Below are 20,805 nucleotides of genomic sequence, written 5' to 3'. Positions count from 1 at the left end.
TCACAGTCCTCTGTGGCGTCCATCAGTGCTAGGATCACAGTCCTCTGTGGCGTCCATCAGTGCTGGGATCTGCAGCGTCCATACCCAGCTCAACTTTCACAGTACTATTCAGTTCAAATATTCTCTTTCTCCTAAAGCTTTGAACACACAAGACTAGCTCTGTAATTCAAGGCATTTTGTGATTTGGTGGTAAAGATGGGGCACAGTCATGGGTGTGCTCGTGGTTGCACACACTTTACCTACCAGCTAAACCTTCTCCCCAGCTCATATTGGCCCCAGAATTTTTTTTTCTGTATTATTTATTTTGAGAGAAAATATTGCTAAGCTGCCCAGATTGGCCTGAAACTTGAAATACAACATCAAAAGCCTAAGTAACTAAGGTTACAGGCCTGTGCCATCAGGACCAGCTTAACATTTTAAAACAATAATAATTATCATTTTTATCATCATTAGCAGCAGCAGTATGTGTGTGTGCATGCCTGCGTGCATGTGTGTGTGAAGGGGAAAGTATGTACTACAGCGTACATGTGAACAGTGGAGAACAACTTTATGTTCTTTCTACCTTTATACGGGTTCCAGGGACCAAACTCAGTCTGCCAAGTTACCATGGACATGGCCTTTATTACCTGCTGCGCCATCTTGCTGGCCACTTTTAAAAGTACGGAAACATGGTATCCCAGGAGCAGAAAGACACACATGGTATATACTCACTTATAAGTAGATATTAAACATATAATATAGAATAAACATACTAAAATCTGTACACCTAAAGAAGATAATCAAGAAGGAGGACCCTGGGTAAAATGATCAGTCCTCATTCAGAAAGGCAAATGGGACAGACATATGAAGAGGGAGAAAACAGGAAACAGGACAGGAGCCTACCACAGAGAGCCTCTGAATGACTCTGCCTAGCAGTGTATCAAAGCAGATGCTGAGACTCATAGCTAAACTTTGGGCAGAGTGCAGGGAATCTTATGAAAGAAGCGGAAGACATAGAAAGACCTGGAGGGGACTAGAGCTCCACAAGGAGAGCAACACAACCAAAACATCTGGGCACAGGGTCTTTTCTGAGACTGATATTCCAACCAAGGATCATTCATGGAGATAACCTAGAACCCCTACACAGATGTAGCCCATGGCAGCTCAGTCTCTAAGTGGGTTCCCTAGTAATGGGAACAGGGACTGTCTATGGCATGAACTCAGTGGCTGATTCTTTCATCACCTCCCCATAAGGAGGGAGCAGCCTTACCAGGCCACAGAGGAAGACAATGCAGCCAGTCCTGATGAGACCTGATAGGCTAGGGTCAGAGGGAAGGAGAGGAGGACCTCCCCTATCAGTGGACTTGGGGAGGGGCATGGGAGGAGCTGAGGGAAGGAGAGTGGGAGTGGGAGCGGTCAAGGGAGAGGGCTACAGCTGGGATACAAAGTGAATAAACTGTAATTTATAAACAAACAAACAAATAAAGTTTTTTTAAAAAAAGTCTGTTTAGAAACACTAAACAGACTGGACCAGAAAGAAAACAAATTCCCTTTGTCACATAATAATCAAAACACTAAATGTACAGAACAAAGAAATAATATTAAAAGCTTCAAGGGAAAAAGACCAAATAACTTATTTAGGCAGATCTATCAGGATAACACCTGACTTCTTAATGGAGACTCTAAAAGCCAGAAGGACCTGAACAGAAGTTCTACGGACTCTATAGAGAACACAGATGCCAATACAGTCTTCTATACACTGTGACTGCAAAACTCTTTTGGGGGTTTGGGGGAGTTCGAGGCAGGGTTTCTCTATGTAGCCTTGGCTATCCTGGACTCACTTTGTAGACCAGGCTGGCCTCAAATTCAGAGATCCTCAAGCCTCTGCCTCCAAGTGCTGGGATTAAAGGCATGTATCACTACACCTGGCTAACTGTGAAATTTTTGTGAAAGCAAAACTTTAAATCACGATAGAAAAAAAGTAAGATAGTCCATGAGAAAACCAAATTTAAACATTATCTATTTACAAATCCAGCCCTACAGAAGGTGCTAGAAGGAGAATTCTAACCTGAAGAGGTTAACCCACACCCAAGAAAACAGACCAGTAAATCAAAAGAAACACACACACATACATACCCCACAACCACAAAATATCAGGAATCATAACAGGACTGAAATCAGTAAGATAGAAATAAACAAAAAATACAAAGAATCAATGAAACAAAGAGATTCTTTGAGAATATTAATATTGCGACTGACAAACCCTTAATCAAATTAACTAAAATGTAGAAGCAGAAGTTACAATTTAACAAAGTTAGAGATGAAAAGGGGAACATAACAGACACCAAGGAAATCGAAGGAATCGTGAGAAATGCTTTAAAAACTTGTACTCAACCAAATTGGCAAATCTAAAAATGGATAATTTTCTTAATACATACCTCTTACCAAATTTAAATCAGGACGAGATAAAGCAATTTAACCTGTAGTGTAATTGGCCTATAACCTGTAGTGAAATTGAAGTAGTAATTAAAAGTCCACCAATCAATGTAAGTCCAGGGCAAGATGGTTATAGAACAGAATTATACCAGACATTCAAAGGGTAAATGCCAATACTTGTCAAATTATTCCACAACATAGAACATAAGGAACACTGCCCAATTCATTTTATGATGCTATAGTCACCCTGATACCCAAACCACAAAAGACCCAATAAAGAAAGAGAATTACAGAGGAGTTTCCCTTAAGAACACACAGATGCAAAGATTACCAATAAAATAATTGCAAACAAAATCCAAGATCATCCACCATGATCAAGTAGACTTCATCCGAGAGGTGCAGGGATGGTTCAACATACGTAAATCAATAAATGTAATCCACCATATAACAAAAAGACAAAAAAACACATGATCATCTCATTATATGCAGAAAAGGCCTTTGATCAAATCCAACACCCCTTCACGATAAATGTCTTGGAGAGATCAGGGATATAAGACCCATACCTAAACAAAATAAAGGCAGTATTCAGCAAGCCCGCAGTCAACACAACTTAAGTGGAAAAAAACTAAAAGCAATACTTCTAAAAAAAAAGAAATGACAAAGTTAGACAACCTCTTTCAATCCTATCCAATATAATTGAAGCCTTGAAGTCTTAGCTACAGCCATGAGACAAATGAAGGATATCAAGGGGGCGTAAACTACACAAGAAGAAATCATTTTTATTTGCAGTTGATACAATAGCATACAGAAGTGACCCTAAAAATTCCATCAGGAAACTCCTATAGCTGATAAATACTTTCAGCAAAGAAGCTAGATACAAACTTAACTTTAAAAAAAAAAAATTAGTAGCCCTACTATATACAAATGACAAGTGGGCTGAGAAATAAATCAGGGAAACAATACCCTTCACAATAGCCACAAATAATATAAAATATCTTGGGGTAACTCTAACCAAGCAAGTGAAAGAATTCTATGAAAAAAACTTCAAGACTTTGAAGAAAGAAATGGAAGAAGAGTTTAGAAGATAGAAAGATCTTCTATGTTCATGGATCAGTAGGATTAACAAAGTAAAAATGGCCATTTTACCAAAAGCAATCTACAGATTCAACACAGTTCCCATCAAAATCCCAACACATTCTTTACAGACCTTAAAAATATTCTACTTCATATGGAAAAACAAAAAAACCCAAGATAGCTACAACAATCCTGTATGATAAAAAGAACTTTCAGAGGTATCACCACCCCCAATTTCAAACCCCACTACAGAGCTATAGGAATAAAAACTGCATGGTATTGGCATAAAAACAGACTGGTTGATTAAGGAAATCTATTTGAAGACCCAGATGTAAATCCACACACCTATGGACACCTGCTTTTTGATAAAGAAGTCAAATTTATACAATGGAAAAAAGAAAACATCTTCAACAAACGGTGCATGTCAGCGTATAGAAGAATGCAAACAGATCCATATCTGTGACCCTCCACAAAACTCAAGTCCAAGTAGTCAAGAGTTCAACATAAAACCAATCACACTGAATCTGATAGAACAGAAAGTGGGTAAGAGTCTTGAAAGCATTGTCACAAGAGACAATTTCCTGAACAGAACACCAATAGTGCAGGCACTAAAATTAACAATCAAAAAATGAGACCTTATCTGAAAAGCTTCTCTAAGGAAAAAGAGATGCTATCAAAAGGACAAAACAGCCACCTATAGAATAAAAAATAAAAAATAAAAAAATTTCCACCAACTTCACATATGCCAAAGGGCAAAATATATAAGGAACTCAAAAAATTAGACATCAACAAACCAAATAATCCAATTTAGAAATGGGATACAGATTTAAACAGAATTCTCAACAGAGGCATCTCAAATGGCTGAGAAACACTTCCTTAGCCATTGTTAGCCATCAGAGAAATGCAAATCAAAACAACTCTTGAGATTCCATCTCACACCTGTCAGAATGGCTAAGATCAAAAACTTAAGTGACAATATATGCTGCAGAGGATGTGGAGCAAGGGGAACACTCCTCCACTGCTGGTTGGGGCACTTGTACAGCCACTTTGGAAATCAATATGGCTATTTCTCAGAAAACTGGGATTCAACCTACCTCAAGACCCAGCTATACCACTTCTGGGCATATACCTAAAGAATGCTCCATCATCTCACAATGATACTTGTTCAACCATGTTCACTGCAGCCATTTTCATAATAGCCAGAAACTAGAAACAACCTAAGTGTCGTTCAATCAAAGAATAGTTAAAGAAAATGTGGTACATTTATACAATGGAATATTACTCAGCCATTAAAAACAATGACATCATGAAATTTGCAGGCAAAAAGATGGAACTAGAAAAAAAAAATCATACTGGGTCAGGTAACCCGGTCCCAGAGAGACAAACATGGTATGTACTCACTTATAAATGGACAATAGCTGTAAAGTAAAGGATAACCACGCTACAATCCAGAGGTCCAGAAAGGCCACATAACAAGGAGGGCTCCAGGGTAGACGAATGGCTCTCCCTGGGAGGAGGAAATAGACTAGACTGTGCAGATGGATTGAGTAGGGGAGCAGGAGGGATCGGGAGAACGTAAGATGGAGAGAGAGTACTGGGAGAGACAACTGGAACTGGGGGCATTCAGGGGTGAGGTGGAAACCTAGTGTAATAGAAGCTCCCAGAAACCTACTAGGTGACCCCAGCTAAGACTTCTAGCAACAGGAGATATGGAGCCTGAACCTCCCATATCCTGTAACCAGGCAAGACTTTCAGAGAAGGGACTGAGACACCAACCCAGCCTCAAAACTTTCTAACTGTAATTTGTCCTGCCTCCAAGATGTGCTGTGGAAAATAAAGGTGGCACAGACATTGTGGGAGTGGCCAACCAAAGACCAGTCCAGCTTGGGAGGAATGCTATGAAAGGGAGCCCACTCCTGACACTGCCAGGAGAGCCAGGAACCAGAGGCTGCATAGCCCACTCACCTAGGATAGAACCAAGCAGGACTGGCGAAAAAAAAATAATAATGAGATGATTCCTAATGCTATTCTGCTATACTAATAAACAGCAGCCTAGAATGCTTCATCCAGCAACTGATGGAACAAATGCAGCAGAGACCCACAGCCAAACATTAGGTGGGAGCTCAGGGAATCCTGCAGAAGAGGAGGAGAAAGAATTGTAGGAGTCAGAAGGGACAAGAACACCACAAGAAAACTTACAGAATCAACTAACCTGGGCTCGTAGGGGATCACAGAGACTGAACCAACAATCAGGGAGCCTGCATGGGACTGACCTAAGTTCTCTGCATATATGTTATGGTGGTGTATTCAGTCTTCTTGTGAGACTCCTAACAATGGGAACAGGGGCTTTCTATGAATCTTTTGCTTTTGGGACCCTTTTCCTCCCACTGGTTTGCCTAGTCTAACCTTAATAGAAGGCAAGGTGCCTAGTCTTTTTTTGTTTTCTTTTGGTTTGGGGTTTTTTATTTTATTTTGTTCTGGCTTTGTTTTGTTTTTGGTTTGCTGTGTTTGTTTGTTTGTTTGTTTTTGAGACAGCATTTCTCTATGTAGACTTGGCTGCCCTGGACTCTCTTTGTACTCATAGGGATCCACCTGCCTCTGTCTCCCTGAGTGCTGGGATTACACCTGTGCGTCATGGCACACACGGAGGTGCTTAGTCTTATTACAACTTGATATGCCATGTTTGTTTGATATCCCTGGGAGGCCTACCCTTTTCTGAAGGGAAATGAAGGAGGAGTGAGCAGATGGGAATCCTGAGGGAGGGGGCTGAGAAGAGAGAAGGGAGGGGAAACTGTGGTCAGGATGTAATATATAAGAGAAAAATAAACAAACAGAAAAGTAAAGTTGTTATTGTCACTACAGTGGTGAAAATCAGTAATAGCTATGACTACTAAATACCAATGAAGACATTGTGGGAGTGGCCACAGCAAAGAATAATGCTAGTGTATTTAATCCTCACACACCAAAAAAGCATCTCTATCATGCAGATAAGCAAAATTAAGATCAGAAATGGCTAGTACAAAATGTCTCAGGCCAGGCCATTGGGGGGTGCATGTCTTTAATTTTAGCACTCAGAAGTTAGAGGCAAGTGCATCTCTAGTCTACCCTGGTCTACAAAATAAGTTCCAGGAGAGCCAGGACTACACAGAGAAACCCTGTCTTGAAAAACAAAAGAAAAACAAAAAGTCTCAGAACCTATATAAGGAAATACATAAAATATTAGACAGTTAAAATTCTACATAGAAAAGCAACCTTTAAAAAATAAGATTATGAGTATTTTCTTAGAGAACAATAGTAGACAATTTTTTTAAAAGATAGTGTTATGTAGCTAAAAATAATGTTAAAGACAGAAACAACCTTCCTACTTACAGGAAATGGCTCCAATCCCTCCTGAATCACAAAACCTTCTATAACGTGGGTTAAGATCTGTGGTTTCACAATGGCCTGTGGAGGCTTGTTTTCTAGGGTGGCAGTGCTGCTGGCCATGGATGTGCTATTGCTCCTTGTGGAGGCAGCAGGAATTAAGAGTGGTGGTGGAGGAACAGAGCCATGGGCGGGGTCTGATGGAGACTTGATCACTGAAGCACTGACTGAAGCCACAGCAGGCAACTCCACTTGCTCTGTAAGAGAAGGGATTTATTTCATCTTTAGCCGACTACCTGCAGAGATGAACAGGCACGCAGGAGTGGGCACAAGAGAGTTTCATATCTCCTGTTTTCCAAGGACATCATGTTTATGCTCTCAGTTAGTCTATACAATATCCCCATTCCATAAACATTCACTAACATGAGCAAAATTATCATCTAAACTGTTTATTGTCCTCACAAAACATGAAAATGCCCTAAATATCATCCAAAAGTAGTTACAGAAAAGGTCAGTTGATTTTCTGCCTGCCTTTAAGCTGTAATGATAATAAATACTTTACATTCCCGTCTTTCTAGTCCACATGATACAGATGGACATGGAGTCGCTTAAAAAATTCCAAAAAGACCAAGAAACCAACAGAATAAGTAGGATTCTCAGTGATAGGGATAGATCATAGGCTGTAACTTCAAAGCAGAAAGATCTTCTGAATTCTCTTCCAGAGCACTTTGCTTTCTTTCAACTTCTGTGCTGCTGTATGCTGGCTGGGGAAATGCTGCAGCACTCAGTATGCAGCGCACAGTAAGGTTCAGCCGACAATGTCTGATGGCTCAAAGTTCCTACCCATAGTAACACCAGCCCTTGACTGTCAGTGCAAATGTACAGAGGTAATACAGCTAATATCTAGGCATATCAGTGAGAACAGATTTCTAAAGAAAACAGAATGCATGTGTGCAAAGACACTCAGTGAGCACTCAGTTGTCTGGTGTCATGTCCAGTGCTTTCATGGTGTACCTCATTTAATCCATATGTAGCCTATGGGAGGTGAATGTTCTCATCTCCATCATATGAATAAGGAAACAAAGACACAGGCAAATTAACTTACTTGCCTTAATGGCACACAACAAATGGGCAATGAAACTGGGGCACCGCCCAGACAGTATGATGCAAGAGCACATATTAACTCTTCTCCACTAATAGTCTAAAAAGGACTGACACCAGCTGGGCGGTGGTGGTGCACATCTTTTAATCCCAGCAGTCAGAGGTAGAGGCAGGCAGATCTCTGTAAGTTCAAGGCCAGACTGGTCTACAGAGCAAGTTCCAGGACAGCCAGGGCTACACAAAGAAACCCCATCTCTCAAGCAAACAAAAAAGATTGACAGCACCAGTTAAGGATGCTAAAAATATAACCCACTTATGTGAAAGAGAAGAAAGCATAGGCTCCCTAAAGAACAGAAAACAACCGAGAAAGCAGTGTAGCAGGGGCTGGTACATGGAAAATGTATGAGTAGCAAGCGCAAGGATCAATTCCCTGTACCACAAAATATTCAAATTCACAATAAAGAAATTAAAACAAAAAGCTCTCTCTTAGACCAATGAAATCAATGTTCTGTATCTTTCACCAACACTATTATAGCCACAATAAAGTAATCTATCTTCACAAAAACAAGATATTGGCTATAGACTGAGACTGTATCTTAAAAACAAACAAATTTCCTATGCACAAAGTAAATCCAAAGCCACAGACTCTTATTAAACTAAGAAAGGAGGGGGAGAGGTAGAGACCAGGAAGAGGGGCAAGAAAAGAAACACACTCATAGAATTGTAACTTGCTGATGTCTGTGAGTGTATGCACAAATGTCCATATGTATTACCAAGCAGGGAACACTACAATACTCCTGCCCATATGTCAAATCGTCACTTACACTTCTATGGGACAAAAGACCAAAAAAACAAACAACAAAAACCTATGAGGTATGGTTAAATCTTTTTTCTTTTTAATGTAGGAATGCTCTGTCTACATGTACAACTATATGCTAGAAGAGCACTTCAGGCCCCTTTATAGAGAGATGGTCATAAACTACCACGTGGTTGCTGTGAATTGAACTCAGGACTTCTAGAAGAGCAGCCACTGAGCCATCTCACCTAAAAGTCATTTTTCTATAGAAAAAATCTATGATAAACTAAACTAAAATTCTAAATAACCCTTATAGATTTAAAGACACTTTCTTGCTCAATAAATACAAAACTATATGCTATAGTTTAAAATTCCTGTGCTGGAAACTGAGCACTCAATGCAAATGTTGAGAAGTAGAGCTTTATGGACAGTGACTAGGACACATTTCCATCATGGAGGAACTGTAGGATATTCACACCTCCATCAGTGTGATGCTTCTGCCTTGTTATAGATCAGAGGGAAGGCTCTTGCCAGATGCAACACCTTCATCTTACAATTTACACATTCCAGAAACGCAAGCAAAATATTTCTCTTCAGTATAAATCCCCGAGTCTACGATCTGTTCATGCAAAGATGATGCTTGTTCAATAGCCTAGGCTGGTTTCAAGCTTTTAGGTGAACTTCCTCAGCATCCTGAGCGCTGGTGCTCCAGGCATACCCCACCATGACCAGCCCAAGGCCACAAAATGGACTAAAACATTGCATTGTGTATTTTTCCAGAAAATACTGCCCAGTGTTTATCTGAATTAATCTATACATCATGTGTATAGTAAAGTCCTCAGTGTGTGTTAAAAATAGATCTGTTAGTCACTGATTTTTTAAGAACCTAATATCTCTTATTTTACAATTTATAAGAAGCTATTAAAAGCAAAAGCAGAAACAACACTGGCATTTTACAACAAAACAGAAACACTACTGCACAGTCCCTCTGGGCAGCTCTACACTTTGGAATAGGTTACGAATCTGCTTACAGATTCACACTGGGCTGTGTAGATTTGTCCTACCTTTTTTACATGGGAACTTTTAAAGATTTTTACAGATTTACAAAAGCTGAATCATGGATGGAAACAAATCTTTTTTTTATTTTTATTTATCTAGATGTGAGTGTATACCAACTATTTCCCCTGCCTGTGGAGGCCAGAAGAAGGCATCAGATCCCCTGAAACTGGAGTTACAAGCGAGCAGTTCCAAGCTGCACATCTGAGAACCACACTCAGATCCTTGGCAAAAGCAAGGGGTGGTGACGCAAGATTTCATGTAGCATAGGATGGCCTCAAGTGTAGCCAAGTTGATCCTCTTTCCTTCAACTCCAAAATGCCGAGATTACAGGCACCTGCCACCATGCCTACAGTTTTTTCATATGGTCCTTGGGACTGAACCCAGAGCTTTGTACTTGCTAGGCAAGCGCTCTATCAATTGAGTTACATACCCAGCCCCTAATGTAATCGCCTGATGACTTGATTTATACTAATTGTGTGTGTGTGTGTGTGTGTGTGCGCGCGCGTGTGCATGCATGCAAGCACTTTCATGAAAGCATATGTGAAGGTCAGAGGACAACCCTAGATGTTGATCTCTGTCTTCTACTTATCTTTAGACAGGGTGTTTTTTTGGGGTTTGCTGATACATACACCAGGATAGCTAGCCCACAAGTTTGTCTCTGCTCTCATCTAACTGTCACACTGGGACTGCAGACATACTACTGTGTCTGGCTTTATGTGGACTCTAGGGTTTGAACTCAGGTCCTCATACTTGAGCAGCAAGTGCTTTTCACACCAAGCCATTTACCAAATCCCCTATTGTAATTTTTAAGCTACAAATACCTAACACAGGAATATGAATACACACAGAAAACATATAAACATAAAACATATAAACATTAGTTGTATAAACCACCTAATAATTATAATGCTTGAGAAATCGTGTTTTTGTTGGATGGTGCTAAAACTTTTATATTAAAAAAAAAAAAGGCTTTCTGCTATTAAAGAACTTTCCAAGAAAAGAAACAATTTTAATTTATTATTTAATAAGATAATACTCTTCATATATTTAAACTTTTTACTATAATCTATTTTTTTGCTATAGTTAACAACAGTAATAAGTTAGTTTAATGCCATCTCTAATGAAAAAAAAATCCTGCATCTATCAAACAGAATCTTCTCCCATATTCTGTATTTCCTCACCTAACAAAGGATGCTCAGATGTCAAATCCTCTCCTCTCCCCACAGTTATAGCTGCTGGAGACAAAGTAGGTGGTGGTGGTGTTCTATCCATCCTCGCACATTCATCTGACTCCTCTGGCATTTCTTCCTCACACACATCTTCTACTTGATAAACCTGCAATGACAAGCCATACTGCCTTGACATAATTCCAAAAATACATTTAATAAGGTATTCTGAATTTTAAAAAATGTAGTTCTAGATGTATTAAATGTAAAAAGCAAAGCAAATGACTATACTGATAAGCTGAAAGGAAAGCTTTGAAACCATTCATAAAAATGTTTTATAATAGTAGTGTGTTTGAAAGCACATTGTGGGCAAGTTATGTAAGCCAGGAAATCACTGGGCTTTCTAAAATAATGGCCACATCTGAATCATTTGTTTGTTTGTTTGTTTGTTTGTTTGTTTGTTTGTTTGAAACAGGGTTTCTCTGTGTAGCCTTGGCTGTCTTAGACTAGCTTTTGTAGACCAGGCTGGCCTCAAACTCACAGAGATCTGCCTATCTCTGCCTCACTGAGTGCTGGTATTACAGGTGTGCACCACCACACCGGCCTGAACATAGTTTTAAGAATTAAAAAAAAGGGGGATTTGCTTTACATAATTAAATAACTATTTTTAAACACCAATTGCTTCTGTTCATTTCTACCTGTAAGGAATCAAAATAGGTGCTTGTACTTTTTACAGACACTCTAAATACATTACCAAAATAGTATACATCTGGCCAATATGTTGACAAGAAAAATTATACACAAGATTACTCTTGTTATTAAAGACTAAATTATGGAAATTATTGTAAATGAAACTACAGAAAACTCAGCGATAATATTTTCATTCCCTTTCTGTTCTACTCAAGAATGAAGTGAGTTCTTACAAGCTAGTAGAACATATGTAGAAAACATCTTTCTTTAATAGAGTGTATACACCCTCAGCTAGATAGATCTATTTTTGGTTCCCATGGGGAAGGTTTTGTCCCTTTTATCCAACTGTGAAGGTTTTACTGAAGGACTGTGACATCAAACTCACAGAGGAGGAGCCGTGTAATTAACAAAAATCATTCAACTAATGTTTTATTAAACTTAAGGATTGATTTCAAAATATCTCTAGAAATTAATAGATGTGCTTTGACTGGTTGCTATTTATGAAAGATAACCCTCTACTAAAACAAAGCTGTAGAACAGTTCATTTCCTTCCATGTGCCAAAGGTTTCACTTACATTTACAAAGATTGAAGGTTTTTTAAGATTTCTTAACTAATTAAAATGGTAGTAAGTCTTAATGAAATATAAAAAAAGAACATTCACAAAGTAACTTTAAATGAAATCCAATATTACATTTTCAGTTAAATTGCTGAAAAAAGTTTGATAATTTTAGGTGATTAGAATTTAATATGAAAATAGTCAAGATTTCTGAATCAGGAATAAACCATGCAAAGTTGTATAAAGTTTCATTTATGAAGATATACATAACAATAAGTAATACAAGTTCAAAAAAAAAAAAAAACAACAAAAACAATGAACTCTAAGAGTCTACTTAGAATAAAGTAAAACATCTTCTCAGGAATGGTGGCACTACTTGTAACCCGAGCACTCAGAAGGCTGAGTTCAAGGTCAGCCTGTGTGCATGTAAACAAAAAAACTTTCTAAAATCTCACAAGAGTCATTTTATATGTAACATAGTATCTTAAGTATGACATCTAAATCAGGTACTAAGTAGGCAACTGTTTTTTTGTAAGACATTTTTTTCACAATCTAGATACTGGAAAACTGTTTCACCAAAAGCCTCATATCACAAGTAGAAGCAGCCACTGGTAACTGTATACTGCTCAGTTGATAGTCACTAGTATCTGTTCATGGTAACAGCAATATTTAATATGAGGGTAGTACTCAGCATAGAATGAAATCACTTGCCCAAAATACCTAGTGGTCAACAAAAGACAACAACAACCAGAAATAAACTGAAATAGCCTTTCTGGTCCCTCGATGTTACAGTGTTCATTCGTGAGAGTGCTAGGAGAGCTGACCACGGACAACTAGACAACTGGCTTTATGAACCAGTTCAATTTCACCCATTATGTTCCCTTAACAGACAACAATCTCCCTACAAAGAACACCACCTACTACGCTATAAAGCTCTCTCGTCATGCTTGGCACTGCCATATGCTGCTAAATAGCTGCTTACAGTATCTTTTAAGGAATCAAGGCTTGACCATGAACAGAATTCTGCTTTTTGAAAAGTATTTTTTTAAAGGAAAAGCCATAATGTGAATAGCATTGTTTTGTTTGTTTGTTTGTTTGTTTGTTTGTTTTTCAAATTTATCCATCAAGAAATACTACAAAATACTTTTCATTCTCTGGAAGAGCAGGCAGTGCTCTTCACCTCTGAGCCAGCTCTCCAGACCCTAATACTTTTCATTTTTAAGGTGAGGTTAAATATAGATATATCAGTGGGGGTGGGAGGGTGCATGCCTGTAATCCCAGCACTTGGGAGGCAGAGGCAGGCAGATCTCTGTAAATTCTAGCCAGCCTGGTCTACAAAGCGCGTCCAGGACAGCCAGGACTTGTTACACAGAAAAACCTTGTCTTGAACCTTAACCCCTCCCAAAAAAAAGAAAGGAAGGAAGGAAGGAAGGAAGGAAGGGAGGGAGGGAGGGAGGGAGGGAGGGAGGGAGCTCTTCATAATCTCCCACAAAGAGGAAAACAAGTTAACAGGTAAATAAAGTAGGCAAAAGAAATTTGTCACACATATCTGGCACAATCAGCACAAAAAAAAAAAAAACTTCTAAATGCAACAACTAAAATACTGAGACACAGAAATTGGAGGTTCTGCTCAGAAGAGCATTTCAATACTTGCACAAGTTCTATTTAGCTCATAACTATAACTATTCTAAACATAACGAAGACTGCCAAACTTACCTCAGTACAGTCCATATTCCCATGTCTCCCTTTCCTAAATAAACTGAGGAACATTTGTTTATTAGTTCTAAATCATCTACCCTCAACAGATCTTATTTATACTTAAAGCTCAACTTAAAAAAAAAAAAAAACTTTTTTATAGAAATATCTTTTTGAAAGCATACTGATTTAGTTTAATAATTCACCTTTTTCTTTCAAAATTTTTATATCTTATTGGAAAGAAACATCTGTACTTAAGTACTTGAAATAATCAAGGGTGGAAAGGGTAATTTGATGGGAAAAAAACATTGTAATCACAACAACAAAAAAGCAGCTTACTCAACAGCTGCTGTGAAAAGAATCAAGGAAATGGGTACACAGACAGAGGCCCTTGATCACACAGTAAGAGAAACTTTCCAGGAATAACAGTGGCCTTGTGTTTTAAAGCAGAGAGCAAATCATCAAAATAAACATAATACTTCTGACATAACATATAAACTGTTTTTTTATTGTTTTGAGTTTTGTTTGTTTTGTGAAAATTTTGGCATTTCTACCCAAAATGTATTGGCCCAAAGTCCTCTTAAAAAAATACATTTTAAAAATATATAGAATATAGAAATTTTATTGTTTATTTATTGAAAACCAACCACTGAAATAAATGTTCAGAAAATTAAATAATTAAATTTGATTCCTTTGAAGGTACTGTATTTTTCCTAAACCTTTGTTTTTTATGTTTTTGTTTTGGCAGTAGTAGGGATTGAACCAGGGCCTGGCCCACACTAAACACACACTCTTCCACTGAGCTACATCGTCAATGCAAAACCTCCTGTAAGTGCTCTAAAAACCCATTAAAAGAAAATACAGAGGCTGATGAACTGGCAAGCTTGACTAACATGGCTGTTTTTCCTGGGCTCTGGCCTTCCCGGCTAAGAACAGGAAGGACGGCGCAGCTCGAGCCTACTAAGATTACTTAGAAGGACAAGAATAACAGACCATGAACTAGAGGCCTAAGAGCCAAATGTCTCTTCCAATGAAGAGCAAAACTCTTCCTTCCTGAGATCAGTGTGATTTGCATCTACTCTGGCAACTCTGTAGCCAAGGCTCTTTTGAACTCACCTGCCAGTTAGGATGGCCCAAACTCATGCTTCTCTGCTCCAGCTTCCCAAGAACTGGGATTGCAAGTGTATGAAACCACGTCTGACTTACAGGGATTTTCAAAGTATGACATAAAACTTCCTTTTAGAAAAATTCTTTTTTCTCAGTAAGAAACTGTATTTGGTCATTCTGATTAAACTCATAAAGATCTTATTTCAATTTTTGCATAAACCACTTTATAAATTTTAATAAGTCCTTCAGAGAGAATTTTGAAAAAGATAATTTTTAGGCATCATGTGACCCTTTCTAGAGGTTCATTCTCATACACTTCACTGAAATCCCAATTACTCAAAACTTTTACTCCACGTATTACATTCTTTCATTCTCAGTATCAAAGTCAGAGACTCAAGAGTTTCGACCTTTTAACTGAGAAATAATTTAAGTATGTATTTTCTCTTAGTAGATAGAAAATTTAAAAGTCAGTTGTTTTTTGCAAAGTTGAATTCTACCCTAGAATAAGTTTTTTACAATTTTAATTACAAAACATAATTTCATCAAAAAAGTTACATCATACAATCATACCTCTTCCATGAAAGAAAAGCTGCTCAAGGCCCAGGACTTCCAAATGCATACAACTAAAAGGTTAGCTAGATAAACCATGCGTTTAAGAACATACAAGCCAACAGAAGGGATCTATGAAGGATAATCACCTTAAGAGAAAAAACTTTGTGCAGATGACACTGGTTCAAATGCATTCCCTTGGGGAAAAAAAATCAACTCTGTAAAGATAGCAGATGGATTTGTTTAAATAGTAATAAAATTAACGAGGGACTTTAATAACCATCACAAATTTAAAGCATGCAACCATATTACAACAAACGACATTTCTTCCTTTGCCCATACGATACATTGTCAGAATACTGACACAGGAAAAATGCAAGCTTAAAAAATCATAGGCATTTAGACTTGGCAGTACAGCACAGTGTGGGAGAAACAGCTTTACGTTCAGTTCAGCAAGAAAGTCAAAGAGCTGCCGAGGGCTTACCACTGGTGGATCAACAGGTGCTGGTGGCTGCACTTGGAGATTTACCGCAACAGTCTGTGGAGGAGGAAGAGTCTGAAATGGCAACTGGACCAAAGCTTCTGCAGCAGGTAGCTCCTCTTCTGACACCAAAGCATTCTGCACCAAAACCTGGCCCTGGGATAGAATTTCAGGCTGCACTTGTAAAGACTGCATAGACTGCAAAGGCAGTGGTGGGATCTGAGCTGGAGGAGATGTCGACATCTGTGGAGGGGTTGCCATTGGAATTGGAGATGACTGTAGGGCTGAATATTGCTGATGTGATGTTGGGGACACAATCTGCTGACCAGGGGACACCAAAGCAGACTGCTGAACAGGGCCAATGTGTACCACAGGGGATGCTGGAAGTGGAAGATGGGATGGAAGATTGAGCTGTGCTGTGGGCTGTACCTGATCAGCAGTAGCCTGCTGCAAATTTGGCCCTGTCTGAAGAGCTGAAGACACAAGAGGGTGTGGCTGGATAAGTGCTTGTGGATGGATAATTATAGTAGGAGACTGACTTGGGGAATGAGGTGGAGGAGGAGACACTACTACAGACTGCTGTGCGGACTGTGCCTGATTAGGAGACACAGTTAAAGGAGGGGGATGGCTCTGAATTGGGGAGCAGTGCTGTGACTGAGCACTACTGGGAGCTGGAGAAAGGCCATGGTTTGGGAGTGGGATACAGTGCTGGGATGGGGGTGGATCTCGAGTTGGACTCTGAAGGGTGATTGGCTGAATTTGCTGTTGTTGCTGTTGTAATATCAGCTGATGATGGGAAACCTTAGAAGGTGGTGAATGAAGAGGAATCTGTTGATGTTTGATTAGAGAATGAGGCTGAATTGGAGAATATGAAGCTGTGAGAGAAAAAAATGACAATTAGTACTGACTTCAAATCAAGACAGTTTTACATAAACCTAAAGGAGAGTTTTCACATCAGTCATAGTCACTAGCCGTCTATTAAAAGTCTTTTAGGGATGACTAATTTGAAATATTTTCCTTACAAGGCTAAAAACACTAGATAAAATAAGCTATACTGTGAAACCCTGAAGGAAAAGCACTCCAGTCACACACGTTCCGCTTCTCGTGTTCTTCAGTCGCCAGAGCAGCTCCATTAGCTGTTGGCACTTAGGTACATGCACACTCGTCTGTCTCCTCTCAATCAACAAGTACAGTACACACAAGGGTGACTTCATAGATCTCATCCTACCTATAACAAAACATGTCTCAAACTAATGGAAAAATCAGTTAGCTGGAAAGTTTCCCAAGTAAGTATTTCAGTTCCACTGGAATCCTTATTATTTCATCAGAAAGAAGACCATTTCACATAAAATTCCAAGTCAGCAAAGTACATGGCTAAACTGTAGTGTGCAGGCCATTTCAAATCTAATGAGCAACCACTTTCTTGCTGAGAATGAAGAAATGAGATCACGAGACCTAAGGAAGGGATGCTGTTTATCCCTTCCCACACGATGGAAACCCACGGAGTGACTTCTATGGTATAATATGTGGCAGTGGTTGGTATCAGACTCCTCCACAGAGGCGCTCACAACAGGGATACACATACACGGAGATCATGCTATGTTGTGAATGGATCCCACTCTGATGCCTCTTTACAGGCCAGAAGCTGATGAAATCCTTCCTACCTACAACTGAAAACTGAGAGCAATGGAAGATAAACTGAAATGACTGCTTAATACCACATAAACATTGTACATATAAGCTGGATCTGGCGGGTGCACTCAGAAGGCAAAGGCATGCAGATCTCTGAGTCCCAGGCCAGCCTGATCTACATAGCAAGTTCCAGGCCAGCCAGGGCTATAAGGAGACCCTGTCTCACAGTCTCTACTCCCACCATACACCAAATAGTTAAATCAAATCTAAATTAAACACAGAATTTTTTTAGTCTTGCAATGTAAATATAAAAGTTACATAACACCTTATAGCCTTTGATATTCAACCACATTAATGGTAACAGCCTTATACAAACTTCTAATAACCTTTTTCTTAAACATTTTTGTATTTGATTAAAAATTTAAATTCAGAGACCAGGCTGAAGAGACTGTTCAGCAGTTAAGAGCACTGGTTGCTCTTCCAGACGACCTAAATTTCATTCCCAACCTCCACATGACTGCTCATAACTATCTGTAACTCCAGTCCCAGGATCTGATGCCCTCCTTGGCCTTTATCAGGCATCAGGGCACACATGTGGTGCATACAAAAGTCATACACATAAAGTGATTTGTTTAAAAATTATAGTGCTCCTTTAAAGAAATTAACATCTAGCTAATATCTCAAAGAGTATTTAGAAATTTCAATAGATATTGACTAATTATTTTTAAGTGGAGGGCTGGGGTTACATCTCAGTGTTAGAACACATGCTTAGCACGCATATGGCATGGGTTCAAACCAAGCACTGAAAAAAAATTAAGTCTAAAATTTAATCTAAAAATAATTTTCACATAAGCCAGTAATTCCAATTAAGACTGTCGGCCCTCTACAAATGTTGGATAGCTATGTTATACTGTACTCAAGAGAGAACAGGGAGTAAAATCCTGCAGTTCTCTAAGCGCTTTCAGGTCTGCCACCAATACTTGCACAGCAGCTGTGGAGTAAGTGGCTCTTATCCCTTCCTTCAGATACGGAAAGAGATCCGCTAAAAAAAAAAAAAAAGTTATAACTGAATTTTATCAACTTTTTCAAATACTTTTTAATTTTAATTATGTGTCTACGCATGGTGTGTGCACACGAGTGTGAGTCCCTGGGAGGCATGAGGAGGGTATCAAGATTCCCTCAAGCTGGAGTCACAGGCAGTTGTCAACCATCCAACACAGATCCTGGGAACAAATCTCCAGTCCTTGCAACAACAACAATCACTCTTAACAGCAGAGTCTTCCCTCCAGCCCCACATGCACCATTCCCAAGCACAGTTGGTGCTTCCACTAGAATAGGTAAGGAATCTCATATTTTAGTAGAGTAATAGTATTCTTCACTTACATTAATTTTTTCTTAGATCAGAAGTCAGGGTATAAAAATAAGTCTTAGAATGCAGGATGAGAACTATGAGCAAAAAAACCTGACGATGTCTAGAAAATTGTGCCCTATTGGTTAATTTCTCTGACTTTAATGAGCACTTAATGATTGTCAAAGTAGCCTAATATTTGAAAAATTAATGATTGACATCTATCATTATTTACAATAACATATAATTTCATTTAATCATTCCTACAACCCCACGAAGTAGATATGGTACTAAACAAATACAATATAGGACAAGTTAACTAAAATCACCTCTCAAAGAGCAGCACTGAGTCTAAAAGCCCCAAATGCCTGAGTCAAGGACTGTATTAGAAACTATTTGTTTCCCTTTCTCCAAGTTCACATGATGAAACCATAGAGATGGAGGGGCTAAGAAATTAAGGTCACATGGGATCCTGGAAGTGAGGCCCTGACACGACAGAGAGTTGTATTCCAATAAAAACATCCAGGGCTGATAATATGGCTCACTAGATAAAGACCAAGCCTCATGAACTGAGTTCAATCCCCAGAACTGACATACATGGTAGAAAGAGTCAACTCTAAGTTGTCCTATGACCTCGACACACTCTGTGAAATGCTCATACCCCCTTTACTACCTCTTACACACAAAATAAGAAACTACCCCAACAATGTTTTTAAAGAAGTATCAGAGAGTTCCCCTCACCTCTGTGCACTCAGAGGAACGTACGTGTGAGAGTAAAGAGAGAAGTGACAAGTGACAAGTGAAAGGCATTCCTCATCAGACACTTGGCATTGCAAGACTTTGACCTGGGGCTTCCAAGGTACCTAGTCTCTAACATTCCATGGTGGCTGCTAGACCAAACCAGTAAAGGACTTTTTCACTACGTGTTGAATTAATGTCTAAAGAAAAAAGAAAACAAAAGTCCTCCAAAACCTACTTAAATTTTTTCAGCTGTAACACATTAACATCTCATGATTTCTAGATATGTGATTACAGGTGAACTTTTACCTTTATATATTAAAAACAGAAGTATCAGAATTATCAATTGGGCATAATAGGAGACTGAGTCAAGAGAGTTGTCATAAGTTCAAGGCCAGCCTCGGCTATTGTCTTCTAAATAAATAAATAGAATTACTAACAAGTGAAAGCCCTCACCCTCAAGGAGAAATGGAAAAGAAAATCAATTTACACCCTAAAAATACAAGAAAACAGTAACCACGTCCACTATAGTAACTATTAGGCAACTACAAATAAGAGGGATTGGTCTTTTTCACTATTTAAAATGACTGTTGGCATACTTCTAACTAAGGAAAAGAGTAAGATGACACGTTTCACTAGACACTATGCCCTGACCAGTCACTTCAGGCTTAGGAGGACAATGCTGCTCCACACTGACTAACAAATAGGATGCTACTTGGAAGCTGAGAATACTCTGGACAATGCTGTGAAAAAACCTAGTTATCTGGCTCTAGAGACAACACAGACCAGGACATAGATATTTATAAAAAGAAATCGTATCTAACTACAGCATGAAAGTGTTTGTTAGCAAAGTTTACGGTACTTGTCTACAATTCATTCATAACAATTCCAAAGCACGGTGATAGCTGAATAATGCTAAAGACTAAGTGTGGAAAATTGAGTGATTCATCCATCAAATATATACCTGCTTACCTTTTACAGGCAATTGAATATAAGGCACAACTTAGTGCTATTAAGATGAAAAGGTGAATATG

The 20,805-nt window shown here is 38.8% G+C and overlaps 1 protein-coding gene across 5 annotated transcripts in view; it reads right to left on the bottom strand.

Moving 5' to 3' along the window:
- The window catches only part of Phc3 (polyhomeotic homolog 3), a 71,553-nt gene that overhangs the window by 23,730 nt on the left and 27,018 nt on the right, over positions 1-20,805 (bottom strand). For 4 of the 5 annotated variants that reach the window (XM_055625852.1, XM_055625857.1, XM_055625853.1 and 1 more), the window contains exons 8-11: positions 16,057-16,928; positions 15,722-15,769; positions 10,990-11,143; positions 6,859-7,109 (exon numbers count right to left, since the gene is read on the bottom strand). In XM_055625852.1, coding sequence (XP_055481827.1) covers positions 6,859-7,109; positions 10,990-11,143; positions 15,722-15,769; positions 16,057-16,928 — 1,325 coding nt within the window. The remainder of the gene's footprint in view (positions 1-6,858; positions 7,110-10,989; positions 11,144-15,721; positions 15,770-16,056; positions 16,929-20,805) is intronic. The other variant, XM_055625856.1, reaches the window with a different exon arrangement.

This window comes from Psammomys obesus, unplaced genomic scaffold (assembly GCF_907164565.1).
Source record: "Psammomys obesus unplaced genomic scaffold, mPsaObe1.curated_primary_1811, whole genome shotgun sequence".
NCBI classification, from domain to species: domain Eukaryota; kingdom Metazoa; phylum Chordata; class Mammalia; order Rodentia; family Muridae; genus Psammomys; species Psammomys obesus.
The sequence above is the reverse complement of the archived record's forward strand: the minus strand, read 5'-3'. Positions and strand labels throughout refer to the sequence as shown.